Source organism: Podarcis vaucheri (genome assembly GCF_965113315.1).
Source record: "Podarcis vaucheri genome assembly, chromosome: 2".
Taxonomy (NCBI): domain Eukaryota; kingdom Metazoa; phylum Chordata; class Lepidosauria; order Squamata; family Lacertidae; genus Podarcis; species Podarcis vaucheri.
The window spans coordinates 44946129-44960869 of record NC_138760.1 but is presented as its reverse complement, the minus strand read 5'-3'; the positions used below and the strand labels follow the sequence as shown (position 1 = coordinate 44960869).

General features: G+C 46.0%; 1 protein-coding gene across 9 annotated transcripts in view; it reads right to left on the bottom strand.

Moving 5' to 3' along the window:
- ARHGAP44 (Rho GTPase activating protein 44) overlaps positions 1-14463 on the bottom strand; it is a 90322-nt gene extending 75859 nt beyond the window's left edge. For 2 of the 9 annotated variants that reach the window (XM_082213822.1, XM_082213823.1), the window contains exon 1: positions 13859-14463. In XM_082213822.1, coding sequence (XP_082069948.1) covers positions 13859-13911 — 53 coding nt within the window. In that variant the 5' untranslated portion in view covers positions 13912-14463. The remainder of the gene's footprint in view (positions 1-13858) is intronic. The other 7 variants (XM_082213817.1, XM_082213819.1, XM_082213815.1 and 4 more) reach the window with 5 other exon arrangements.
- Positions 14464-14741: the final 278 nt, after the last annotated feature.

Genomic DNA, 14741 nt, shown 5'->3' with positions numbered 1-14741 from the left:
CTGGTGCAACTCTGCTGAAGCCATAATCATGGGGCTGGAATGGCATTGGCACAATTCCTTCCCTGCCACATCACTTTTCCAAAGTACAGTTGTACCTTGGTTTTGGAACAGCTTAGTTCCCAAATGTTTTGGCTCCCGAATGCCGCAATCCAGAAGTGACTGTTCCGGTTTGCAAACTATTTTTGGAAGCTGAATGTCCGACGGGGCTTCTGCAGCTTCTAATTGGTTGCAGGAGCTTCCTGCAGCCAATCAGAAGCCACGCTTTGGGTTCCTAAGATTTTGGGAGTTAAACGGACTTCCAGAACAGATTCCGTTCAACTTCCAAGGTATGACGGGACCTCATAACACTCTCCTCCTGCTTTTCACAGAATCAAAGAGGGAAGTGCCAAGTCAGCAAGAGATAAAAGTCCTTCTACTGCAGTCTACAAACATCACTTGTCAGCAAGGGGCTGTCAACAAAGGAATTCTGATACTGTGAAGTACAGGGCATCCCTTGCACATTAGGAGTCTCAGGCAACCAGTTTACCCAGGGACTTCCCCACACCTAAGTTGATGCAATATGCTCAGTCATAGAAGCTCTGCACCCCCTTAAGCCTTACTATGGAGCACTGCACTGGGCAGGGGCAATGCCTTCCCCTTGGGCACGCTGCCAAGGAAAAGTAACCAGAAAGCCTTGGCTTGATCCCTTGACAGTAAGATACTTGTGCACCTGGGGGCAGCCCAACTTGGTCCTGACTTGCCAGGAACTCATTCCCAGAACACTTCTGCTGCTGAACAACCTCTTGCCTCCACCTTCCTTCAAATACCCTTCTCAGACTTCACCTTTTCCATTGAATACTTCAACTGATAAGCCCCTAGTCCTCCGCTGAAAAAGCAGAGGCTCATGCACATGTCTTCTACTAATGAGTCCTCCTCCTAATAAAATCATTGTGCTGACAGAACGTTGGCTTCAGTGCCATGTTGGATTCCACCCTGTGCCTCCATTCACATCCATCCCTCCTTATTCTGGTCTCCTCCACCTTGCCTCCCACCCTTCCCTGTTTATTGTCTCCCTCACCGTCAATCTTTAGACTGCAAGCTACTTTGGGTAACGATCTCCCTTTTTGTTTGTATTGCTCTGTAGAACACTATGCACTTTGACGGTGTCTATAAATAATAAGAATAAGATGACTGCCACTGGCATTATATATACCAGCATGGACATTATTAATTTCTGTAAGTGCAAGTACACTTGGTTATCACTAGTGGGACTCTTGCTGTCATACTTCTGGCAGTTTTTATTTATTTATTAAAAACTTCATTCTCAAGGAAAGACACAGAACCAATGCAAACAAAATGGATCTCAATTCCCCCACCCATACGAGGGAGCCAGCTATTCTCATTTCAGATGTCGGGTCCAAAAGCCTTTAACCTGCCTTTGGGGAAGGAAGCATTAAATTAACAGCTTCTCAGAAAACTCATTTATATCATCATTAACCATATCCAATATCTCCCCAGAAGTATGGATCTCCCAAAGGGCTGAACTTGCATCTTCTCAACACAGCCCTACTAATATGAACCAGGTCCCACCTGCTTCTGTTATTGTCATCATAAAGAAAGGCCCATTTGCAGGCCTCTCCTCTCTGCCCCAGCTCCCTGCACAAAGTTTTCACCATGGTTTCCTCACATCAATTATTGAAGTGGATGATTTATTTAAAGGAACGCCTCTCCACTCTTCGATGTATGCCGCATTTGCCAAGGAAACTCCTGTGGGTCTAGAGCCATTTTTTTTCCAGCCACGTGTGACATTAAATTAATATCTGCAGTGCTGCTCATGTGATGAATGGAATGAACTTGCTTGCACAGACAAAAAAGAAAGAGGAGGTGGGTGGGGGTGGGGAGAGTCAAAGAGAAGGGAGCAAATCTGCCCTGGCACACGGCATTACCCAGGGTGGGTGGAAGGGTCCTGAACTTCACTCTGTGCCAATCGGATGACATTAAATTGAGAACTGGGGCTAGTCACATTGAAGTGTGCTCTCCTGGTCAGCAGGAAGGATGAGCAAATCACAGTTCTGACCCCTGTTTATTCTCTGGCCACATCAGCCACCCACCCCTATCTGGCCAACATTTCCTCTCCATCCTCTGCTTGCTGGATTTTGAGGCAGGTTTTTTGTTCCCAAGAACCACATGCAGCAGTGATTGTGTCTAGTACTATTCACCTTCCTCTTTCAACATATATCTTCCCTTCTCTGCCCCCCTCACTTAGGCTGTATCAGGGTTGATGTGTGTGTGTGGCGGGGGGGAGTATGAAACCTTCATTCCTCAGCAATCCCTGGGCAACAGAGATTGCTGTGCCCACAGCACAGGAACAGTAATGTTCTCCTCAGCACCCAGCTGATGGCTGATAAGCTGGGCAGCAGGGGATTGGAAAGGTCTCTCCTGGGGCTTGGTGGGCTCTGCAGCTAATGGCCAAGGGCTGCAAGTTATCTTCATTTGGTGCAACATGTAGGTGCTATGAAATCAGGTTCCTTGCAGAACCTTTTCTATACTCAGTCCACACATCGCAGGCTCCTTGGCAAAGAGCCTTGCTTGGCATGCCACAAAACACCTCTACTGTGCAACCGCAGACTCAGATACAAAGTACGGACCAGCCTCATGTTCCAACAAGCTGTTGGCTTGATGTGTTGTGTAGCGGTTGCCTGTTTCATTAGTCTTCCTCAAAGCTGTGGCAGATGTGCTGTCTGCAACAGCACATGAAAAGGGCTGATGGAGGCCGTTGATCCATGCAGTTGAGTCTTTCCTAGCTTGATGCTTCCTAGATGTTTTGGACCAGCCAGACTGGCCAATGATCAGGGATGATCCAAAGTATCTGGAGGCCACCAGATTGGACAAGGTTGATCTAGTTCCTTGGAAGACAGCTACCAAGGGGCAATGGACTTGACCTCTCACCACTCCATGCCTCTTCCCCAAGCTGGTGCCTTCCAGATGTGGTTGGACTCTCATCATCTCTGACCACAGGCCATTCTGGCTATAACTAATGGGAGCTGGAGTCCTAAAATATCAGGGGTCAACAGATGGAGGACGGGGACGGGGAAGAGCTGATTCAGATGGCTGTCAGAATTGAGAATGAACTGCAGGAGTTCCCTCCAAAGTTAGGGCAGGTTTCCCTGCTGCAATTTCTGGGAAAAGCTCTTTGCCTGGAAGTATCCCTGAGGGGTTCTTGTTTACTCCCTGTCTACATACTCTAAAACAGCTGCTAATTTGTACATGCTTACTGCAACTGTGTTTCCCATTTCCCCAAGGCAGGCAGAAAGTGCTTGTGTGTCTTATATTCAAATCCAAAAGCAAAATCCTCATCACATTTAGCCATTAATATTTGATCATTAGATTTGTCATCTTCATTTTGAAAAAGGGGGGGGGCTATATAAGAAGAAGCCCTTACTTCTCAAACATATTTATACTGATTCTCACAGCTGGAAAAAGCCCAACTACTTATTCCCCAAGACTAATTACTCTAATAAATGTTCATAATTTGAGAAATTCACAAGCAAGTTGCAATATGGAAGAGGATCTGGCTGAATTAATTTATACTTCCTCCTTGTTAGACAAAGCCGATTCCAGCCATCTCCGACGATGAAATTGGTATGATCAGAACACTTTTCCTAATAGACAAATAAGGGGGAGAGGAGTCTTAATCATAGAATCCCAGAATTATAGAGTTGGAAGGGATTCTGAGGGCAATCTGCTCCAACTCCCTGCAATGCAGGAATCTCAGCTAAAGGAGATACCAGAGAACGAGGAGGAAAGAAAGCAGTGCAATTGAGGCAGCAACGCTTTATAGAAAACACATAGCCTCCAAATTACAGTGGTGCCCCGCAAGACGAATGCCTCGCAATACAAAAAACTCGCTAGACGAAAGGTTTTTCCGTTCGCGATTTGCCTCGCAAGACGAATTTCCCCTATGGGCTTGCTTCGCAAGACGAAAACGTCTCGCGACTTTTTTTCTTTGACTAAAAACAAAGACATGTTTTGTTTATAAAGTTAATTTATTTTCCCTTAAATTTTTGAACTGCTCTTTACAGTATGTGTGACTTTAAAGAGCAGTTAATAAACTGTTGTTGTACCAAATTTGGCTTTGTTTGGACTTTTTTTGACCATAGGAACGCATTAATTGATTTTCAATGCATTCCTATGGGATTTTGTGCTTCGCAAGATGAAAAATTCGCTAGACGACAAAAATTGCGGAACGAATTAATTTCGTCTTGCGGGGCACCACTGTAATCTGTTCAGTAGGTAAATGATTCATTCTCTCTCCCCCCCTCCAACCGCCACCCACCACTATGTGTAGCAGCACATATTCAAATTGTGTCCAGAACTTGCATGCTGTCTGTAAAAAGTTACCCGGGAAAATACAGTCAAGTCCAGCTTCAAAACAAGCTCTCATAACTTTGCCTGTGTGCACATAGATGCACAATCGCTCTGGCAAGTTGCACAAGCAGCCCTAAGTGACACAGAGCCTCTGTTTGGAAGTCTGGGCTGAAGGTTATTATGGTGTGCCCTTTTTACACCCAGATGACCTTGGGAACCTGTGTAATGCAGGCTCAACCTGTGGAACAGTTAAATTCTGCTCCAGGGTTTCCTTTCTCATCTCAAGAGGAGCTTTTCAGCTGCTCAGCTGCCATTAGGAGCATGAATTTTATTTTCTGGAGTATGAAAACAAGAAGATCTGGCAGCACTAATGAGGATACTAATGGAGAGAGAAAATCATAGAGCCTCTCTGGACAGTCTTGGGCGAACCACCACTATCTCTGCGAATGACCTACCTGGTAGAGTTGCTGTGAAGATAAAAGGGGCTACTGGTGCTCACTAGAGGAAAAGTGTGTTATAAATATAATATTAAACAAACAGTGAAGTCATAACAAAATTAAGAAAATGCTCCTTGTGACTTCTGCTAAACACTGACCTGCTCAGATGGCATGATGCAGACCAGGACACACACACTGATTGACCTACATCACCAGAATCCGTCAAAATATTGAATTCTTTTTGAGGGAGCTAAGTGTCCTTTGCAGCATGCCAAGTCCTCCCAAAGTGCATGTGAAAGAAGGTCATCAATGGGATCACTAATTAAATTCTGCTTTATGGTATTAAAAAAACACTATTTAGGGCAACACCACACCCTATAAAATGAAGAAACAGAAGAGACCCTAACCCTATAGGAATTCACATGAATGCTGCCATTACAGACTGTGACCCACAATGACCCTTCGCATACATTCTGGGTGTGAGTTTATTGGCCAGGCAAACTGCAGAGAATGACTTCTGTCTGAAATCCTGTAGGGGCACTGCCAGTCAGTACTGAGCTAGATGGATCAGTTCTTGGTAGAAGGCAGCTTCCTATATTCCTGTACTCCATGTAGGGGAAAAGGTTTTCTAACAGAAGCTGTTCCATAACTTTCCCCCTCCCCCCCCTGGAGATTTGGCTAAGATTGAGTCTGTGCATCTTCTGAACACATTGCAAGACTTTGATATTAGGAGACAGCTTTCGACAGCAGGAGTTAAGCCAACTGGCAAAGGTTTGACAAAGGATGGTGATGTATGTTTTAACTGGTCATTTATTTATTGCTTTTTAATTGACTATTTTTGCTTTTAAAATGCATTGCTGCAAGCAGAAAGCCTTAAGAGCCAGGCAAATGGAAGTAGTCAAATGTATGCTGTTTGGGGTAAGGGCATGCATATCATTTCACACATATTATATCATTTCATGACCAATTTTGAATTCCTGAATGGCCTGCTTCTTATTTGTTACAAACCCCAAGTAGTAGCTTAGGGTTTAAAAACTCAAACCCAGCTCTATCTTGCCAATTACTTATTCAGTCTATTTCCTGCCTTTCCTCCCAAAGGAGCCGAGGGCAGCAACAAGCCCTAACACTTAAGGTGGAAAGTTGTACTTTGGACGCAACTGAGGGGCTGGACTGCTTCAAGCATATAAAAAGGAGGAAATAACAGCAAGAGGAAAGTCACGTGGTAGATCATTGCACAAGCTGCATAAACATGCATCTAATCCAATGCACATTCATGCATTTAGGAGTTTGTGACTAGCTGTGGCTCTTCAGCATGCATTTATACATACATGGTGCAAGAGCTGTATGTGGCACACACAAAAACCTACATGAGGTTTTCATGATTTCTCCTACACCTAAGTGTTGTGCATGCACAAAACATGTCTGCCCAGTGCTGGTGCCTAGTATCTCAGTCCCTGCTCCAAACACACAGGACATTCTGCATGTGAACCACCATCATGGCTGAAAGCTCTTCAAGAATATAGTTGGTGCATGCAGGAATGTTACCACGTAATGTATTTGATGGTCTTTGGGCAACCACCTGCTTAAAGGGGTGGAGGGAGCCTCTCTGCTGCACAAAGCTCCTTTCCAACCATCTGAACCATCCCCTAATAGCCCATTTCCTCTGTCATCTACATCTCCTTTTGGTGTTCCTTTAGCATACAGTTTCAGCATTTTATTGCCTGGAGTCTTAGTAAATGAAACAGAAAAATGTAGGAATCGAGGAAGACGAAACGCTTCCCAAGTTTCAGTGGAATCTAATCTTTGCTTAGAGTCATAGTGGTGTAGGCTTTAAACCTGCATATGGTGTGTGTCAAGGGGAGAGGGGAGCAGGAGAGAGAGTGAGAGAGGGAGTGAGAATATTGCTCTCTTCCTAAACCTCCAGCCAACCATGCTTATTGCCCACACCTGTTTTCAATGCACCACCACAAGTGACAGACCTCAGAAGGCATCCAATAATTGGATTGTGTCATTGACACAATCCATTCTAGCCATGCTGCATGTGTTAATCAGCTTATCAATGCCAGGATGTCTATGTTATCGTGTGTGTGTGTGTGTGTGTGTGTGTGTGTGTGAGAGAGAGAGAGAGAGAGAGAGAGAGAGAGAGAGAAGCTACCATTAATAATGCAATTATCATTGTTGGTAATTCCTGCATTCCATTTCCTTCTGACCTCACCATTTATTATTCCTCTCCCATCCAGCCTTACAAAGAATTATGTGTGTACCTGTAATCCAGGAAAACAGCCATGCATCCAAAGAAGTGGCCTGCAGTCCATGAAAACTTGTGCCATTTAAAAATTGTTATTTTCTAAGGTTGCTACAAGAGATGAACAGGGCAATGTCATAGACATTAAGTTACAGATAGGTAGCCGTGTTGGTCTGCCATAGTCAAAATAAAAAAATTCCTTCCAGTAGCACCTTAAAGACCAACTAAGTTAGTTCTTGGTATGAGCTTTCGTGTGCTCAGGTATCTGAAGAAGTGTGCATGCACACGAAAGCTCATACCAAGAACTAACTTAGTTGGTCTTTAAGGTGCTACTGGAAGGAATTTTTTTATATAGACATTAAGAATTGCCATGTTGGGTCAGATCAATGGTCCATGTGCCTCAGCGTGCTGTGAGTCCACAAAGGCCAGACAGATGCTACTGAGAAATTCATAAATGGGGAATGATACTGAGATTGATACAGCTATTTGTTAATCCCCCAACATATGCTAGCCAGAGGCATACAAACTCTATAGTGTGCCAGTGGGAACTGGGACCCATGGGTCTAATTAGGGCTGGCACAAGTCTCTGTTTGGCTTGTGAGGCCACTTTCCTCAAAGCACACCCACCCATATGTATGATGGCAGATATGGGGCAAGTGGAGGTGAGGTTGCCAGTGTAGCTGTCAGTGGCCAGAGCAAGGCAGCTGGGATTGGCTATGCCATAAAGTTCTGGAACTCAATAGTGTAGCTGACCCCTGCAGGTAGTAGAGCTTGAAGATTGTGCCAGTTAGCTGATTGGTGGTAACTTCCAGGCTCGCTTGGCTGGGCTTGGTTTGTGGCATGGATCACTTGGCATCACTATGACTGACAGGTCATTAGGCTCCACCCACCAATCAAAATAGCCTGCCAAGGGTGGGGGAACTCAATAATCTGGCCCATTGGCTGGATCCACTTCCATAACCCTGTTCAGAAGGCTAGTGCAAATGTTAAAAAAGGAGCAGGGACCATAGTTCAGTCACGGAGCACACATCTTGCATGCATGGCCTCTCCAGTTAGAAGGATCAGGTGATGTGAAACATCTTTCTTGAGAAGCTAAACTCTGCTAGTCAGAGTAGACACTACAGGACTAAGTGGACAAATACTCCAACCTGAATTCTGTACGCTCATATGAAAGAGCCCAATAAGGAATTAACTGTGGTCTGTGGGACTGCTTTTGTCCCAGTTCTTCTCCAAAGCAAACACCCACCTCACCCACTAAGACTAACCAGGGTTTCTGTTGCATCTGGATTGAAACCAGCTTCATACCACTAAAAAAAAAGGAGTTTGATAGAAAAGCTATCCACAGTAAATTGCCAGGAAGTTGTTTATTATGCTTTTCACCTCTGTTTTATACAGAAAAGGTCAAGATCTGACAGGCAGAGACAGAGATTGCAATGCAGATTAGCCATTACTGCTCTTATACTCTGGCAGAGGGAGGGAGGAACACCATCCTTCCAGAAGGATGAACTTGTGGAAGGGGAGAGGGTTGGAACACACATAGCTGAAAGGATGCAAATTAACTTAACATGGTCTCCTCTGCCTTCATCTCTCCATCTCTTTTTTGCAGAGCAAGTGACAGCCTTAATCTGTCCAATCAAAGAAGGAAGTTCTAAGGAAATGCAAGAGGGGGAAAAACAGTATCTACTATGCCAATCCAGGAAAGTGTGTGTGTGTGTGTGTGTGTGTGTGTGTGTGTGTGTGTCTGTCTAACTGAGAGAAAGATTACCTTGGCTCACCCTTGTTAAAGGAAGGTTCCCTTGGCAACCTGGTATGATGAAAGAGACGGCTATCGATGGCTATTTGCAATGCTTCTTAATACCAGTTGCTGGAAGCCACAGGAAGGCAGAGTGTTCTTGCGCATGAATCCTGCTTGCTGGCTTTCCACAAGCATCTGGTCAACCACTGTGAGAAGAGGATGCTAGGCATGGGCCATAGTTCTTATAGATTTTTGTGATGGTCAAGGAAGCAGAAGCCTCAGATCAAAGCTGGTTAGAATGCAAAGGAAAGAAATAATCACCCAGTGCCTCCTTTATTTCACAGCTCAGTGGAGATGTCCACTCAGTGCACAGCTAGAGCATGTGTTACAGCATATGGTGTTGGAGGCTTTCCTGCAGCAGGTAATACATGGAGGCAAAGTAAGGGGAAAGGAGATCTTCTCAGTGGTACCAGAGGCCCGCAAGATGTGCTGTTGTCACACCCTTGTGTCTCCTCCCTCATTTTATCCTGAAATTTGAATATAAAGGAAAATAAGATGGATGAACACCCCCCAACCGAGAAAGTGAGGAAAGGATGAACTGTCACCAGGCAATGGCAGTCATGCAAGATAGCAAGGTTTGTTAAGATCTAAGGAGACTCCATAAACCACATCCACACCCTACATCGGAGATGGGGAACCTATGGCTCTCAAGATACTGTTTGACCTATAGCTCCCATCATCCTTCATCACTGGCTATGCTGGTTGGAGCGAAGAACATCTAGAAGGCCAGCTCCCTATCCCTCTCAGTGCTTCCTGGGAACAAAGGCCACCGTACTATGTAAATGAAGAGGTGCAAGGGGAAGCCCTTTCCTCTCTAGCTTATTGTCATCATGGGCAGCACCCAGCAACCTCATTTTCCATATGAGGCATCAGAATGCAGTAGAGAAATGGAAAGAACCCATTCCGTTTGCCACTGAGGACATGCACAGAAATGGAAAAGAGTACAATAGGAAGCCATAAGCAATTCCACTTTCTACTGCATTTTCTGCCTGCACCTCAGAGCCTTAATGAAAAAGAACCTGTATATACTGCCATCTTGAACACCAAAGTCTGAATATAATTTGAAGGTGGACACTTTTTGCAAGACCAAGGCCTCTAATGACATCCTCCCCACAACTGTTCCCTTCTAGGTCTGCAATCGCTGGCTCCAGCAACCTCCCATCCAACCATTATGAGTGGAACCAAATTTCCTTTATATATACAGTGCAACAGAAGTTTGCCAAGTGAAGGGATAGCTCAGCTGGTAGAGCATGAGCTCCACGCTGGGTAAAAGATTCCTGCATTGAAGGGGCTTGGACTAGATGACCCTTGTGATCCCCTCCAACTTTATAATTCTATGATTTTATTATCTCTTGTTCTGTATTACAGAGAGCAAAACTAACATGGTTTATCCATCTAATGACCACCTAATTCAAACTAGTGTTCTAACAACCACAAAACATCTCAGCCTCTCAAAAATAATTTCATAATAGTTGCTCAAGTCAATGTTTTTTAAATGTATTGTATTGTGTAATGCATTTTATGTATTTGGTACTGTGACTTGCTGTTATTTTTATTGGTTGTAGTTTAGTAATTATTCAATGTAATTGTTGAGAGTGAATTTCTGCTTAATTATTGTTTGCTGATATTTTGAGAGTTAAAGCTGTTGTGTATTATTATATGCTAATTGATTGTTGAATATTACATTAATTAATATAAATTGTTTATTTTAAAGTCATATCTTATTATGGCTTATTTGTATTGGATTGCATTGTTATCTGATGTATGATCTTTGTTGTATATGTTGTTGTTTCTTCAGCTTGCAAACTGCCTTGAGTAGAAAGGTAGCAAAATGAACCTGAACCTGAAATTCTCTCACTGTCTCCAACACAAGCCAAGTTGCCTTGTGAACTCAACGGCAATTCTTTCTCAATATCTTTGAATCCCAAGCAGAACAAAGGCCATAAGGTTATCTATCATACATCCTATTTCCATGGAAAATAAATATAAAACTCACAGACTCCAAACAAAGTAACTGAGGGACAGTGCAGTCTCTATGCATGCAATGCTGCCATGTGGCCAGGCTCCAACATAGCCATTGCCCAAGATCTGTTACCACACGTGCACACAAACATACTCAAAACAAGATAAGGGATATTGTCTATGAGGCATCCTGTTTAACTATAGTGAATGGCACCAAAGTGACTAAGAACTGACAGATACTTAATCAGAAATAACAGCTTACTAATAGAAATAGGAACAGAAGGAGTGGAAGTTAACACTGACAGCAGAAAAGCTCCCAGAAAGAGCAATTTTGTTTCCCACAAATGGGAAAATGCACAAAGTGAACTAGGATTTATATAATCTCACTGGTTCTAAACCTATTATGTGATTTTAAAGATCTGAGTCATGGTTTTGAAACCCAGGGATAGTCAATAACAGAACCTTTTGGTCACATCAGCTCGCTGGAAGTTTCAGCAGGTCTGTCAAATATCTGTTCTTCTCAACTGCCCTCCCCCTGGCCACCGCCCCCACCCCAAATTAAAGAGAGGTTATCACACTGGGGACAGCCAAAATATGCATGGCTCATGTGGATAAGCTAGATCAGGGCAATTAATTGCTGCTTATCTAAAAGCAGCTATTCATGCTGAAAGTTAGACAAAGGACTCTACACAAATGCATAATACATCTAGGCCTGAGGTCACCAACTGCGTGCACACAAATGTTATTATATGCAACTAACATGAAAACTAGGTGCATCCTTCTGACTCACAATGGATGCCCCCCCTTTTTTAGTGCTGGTCGAAGTGGTACCTTTATTCAGACAACAAGCAAAAGAGATAGAGCTTCAACCCATCACATGACTCCTGTCACATTACCTTTGCACATTGTACAATTACATCTATGCCCATCGGTTTCCTCCCCAACCAAGCCACCTCCCACTACAATGTCTAATGTAGGTCATTTGTTCAGCAAATTGGCTGCTATTATGCCTGTTGGCTCCACAGTCCCATTGACAGGCTTTGCAACAGCAGAACCAATGCCTTAAGCCGTCTCCCCATCAAGTAGCACACATGCCCTCGGCTAAACAGCCTAGCCGCCTGCTTTCACAGCCAAGTCACTGACCAATAAGGAATTTGGTTTCTTACACCAACTGATTGCCGAGAAAGGAAAACAAGCCAACCCCACCTCATTGTTTCAGAGGCAGAGTCATTTTTTTCCTGGGGATTCGAAATGGACCACTAAATTGGGGGTGGGATTGTTGCTGCCTGTGCAGAAGAGCTTTTTCACCACACTTATCAAAAGCAGCCTGCACAGCAGGGCCACCTCTGCCACCACAATTAAACCCAAGTTTGACGTGATCGGATTTCTCAACAAGGACTGAGTCAACTACCAGAAAGGCATGCTAGCAATGGAGCCATAGCACAGGGCCAGGCTGCAATATCCAGAGAAATGAAGAATAAAAACTTCCCTAATACTGCAAGCCATAGATAGAGACAGACCCATTTGGCTAGCCATCCCCGGAGGCTGTAGGGAAAGCCAGTGCTCACAGCTGCTAGAGGAAGCGATGCAAAGATGGACACATGTCAGCTGGATAGATTGGCGCGAATGAATGATGCACTGCCCATCTGGACAGTCCGCAGGCATAACACTGGAAGAGCTGCTCAGCGCATCCCCTGTTCCCCCCATTAAGGCTGTCAGGAGAAGAAAAGAAATCAAACAAATAGGTTGCAAAGCACAGCGAGATTTCTCCCCAGACATTTTTTGCCCCCTGTGTTATAGCATTCCATGAAAGCCACATAGCTCCTCCCTCCCAAAAAATGGGACATAATTCAGGAATAAGATTGGGGAGGGGGGTAGAGAACCTCTATCTAGACATGGTATAATTCTCAAAAGGTTTTGCAGCAAGCATTCCCATTAAAGCAAGCAAATGCTGTGAATGGAAGGCCCAGCCAGCATATCAGAGCCTGCACAGCACTCTCACAGGTCCAGACTGATCCTGGCTGCCACAGCAAGGGCAGAAGAAAGATGCTCAGATTTGCAATATCCAAAAGCAAGTCTCCCTTATCATGCAGGAGCAGGGCTCACCCGCCCTTCCTTCCTTCAAAAGCCAGCTGCTGAGCGAAAGCCAGCTAGGCCAGCTCCCCAACCAATAACAGCTGATTCTCGCTAGCATAAACAGCAATAAATCCTGAGATGAGCAGAGAGAGAGAAATTCTGAGATAAGCAATAACTGAGGTGAAAAGGACACCCCATAGCTATAGTCTGAGCAGCTGACTCTCCAGGGGGATTTTTCTGCCAGCTTGAGGCTGCAAGCCTAACCAGAACTAAGTCCAGCTGTAACCAATAGGGCTTACTCCCAGCTAAGTGAGGTGAGGACCACAGTCTTAACTTGGAAGGCGAAGACTGCTAAATGCCATTACTGCCCCTTGCCAGACTTTTTATGCCTTCCAGTGGTTTCTGTTAGCTTGCTTACCTGTCCCTCCTGCCTGTCAGCAGCTGGTTCTGATAAAACCTATACAAGTAGAGGAGAACTGGCAGAGTTTTCATACCACAAGAGCTTCCTGAATAAAACTACTTGGGGAACAAACCCAGCAGAGGCCAGGCAGCATAGGAAGCACCTTGAAGCCTCAGGTAAGGGCTTTGGGTTAGTAGAAAGAAGCCCTTCCATTTTCTAAGCATAGGCTAGCAGTCAAAGGATGAAGATCTCTTTCCCAATATAACCACAGCAGCCTCTCAGCGGGTGTGTAAACGAGAGAGAGAGAGAGAGAGGCGGGAAGAACCATAGGAAATTGGAGGAGGGGAATGCACAAGCTGTGACCGAAGGAATACAGAAACCAAAACATGTAATGGAGGCAGCTTCACCAAAACAGCCCTCGAAACAAACCGAGTTTAGAGACGGGGAGGGGGATGATTTGCACTCGGTACCTAACCCACACCCGCGCACCGCTCCTTGGCGCACCAGCGTCCGCTGGGGCAGAAAGGGGCGTTGGAAGCCGAGGCGATGTGCTTTTACCTTGGACCCCCCAGCCCCAAACCACTTTCCTCCCTTACCTGCCCACGGTCTGGTTGGCGAGCTGCCGCATGCGGTTGAATTGCTTCTTCATGGTTGCGCCCTTGGCCAGAGAGCGCCGCGACGGGCTCGGGAAAGAGGAGGAGGAGAGGGAGAGCTGGGGAGATCGGTGGCTATCCCGGGCTGGGGGAGGCGGTTACATGGCCCTTCTTCTTCAAGGTAGAAGGTGGAGGAGGAGGAGGAAGAGGAGGGGGAGGGAGACGAGGACTCTAGCACTGCAGCAGCAGCAGCGGCGGCGGCGGGGAAGGAGGGGGGCAGCCCCCGGCCAGCACCATCGCCGTCTCCTGCATCCTTCGGGGGCGCAGCAGCAGCAGCAGCAGCAGGAGCGTCACTTTCTCCCTTTCTGGCTAAGCGCAGCCGCCGAGCGAGCACGCCCGGCCCCGAGTGCTCAGCGCAGCCTCCCGACCCACGCCCGGCCGGCCATGCTGAGCTGGTCGTCTTTCTCTTTTCCCTCTCTCCCTCTCCGAGCTCAGCGGCGATCCCGACGCGCTGCGCTGCTGACAAGGCTGGAAGAGAAGCGGCGGCTCGGACTGCGGCTGCCCGGCCTGGGGCGCTGGGAACTGGAGTCTCCGCCTCCTGGCCGCCGCTTTCCCACTTGCGCCGGGTGGGGGCGCTGCGGAGCACCTTGCCGCGGCCGCGCAGTGGGGCTGCGGAGGGGAAAGGAGGCAGCAACAGCAGCGCCGAGCATCCATTCCTGCTCGGGGTGGGGAGCTCTTTCAACGCGAAAAGAGCCAGAAATGAGCGGCTCTGTTCACTAGTGGGGATGGTGCTGCTGCGAAAAACCGGTGAGTCTCACCACTAGCACCACCCAGTTGTTCATCCTCATTTGCCCGCCTTTCTGTAATTCAAGATAGAGCTGGCTGG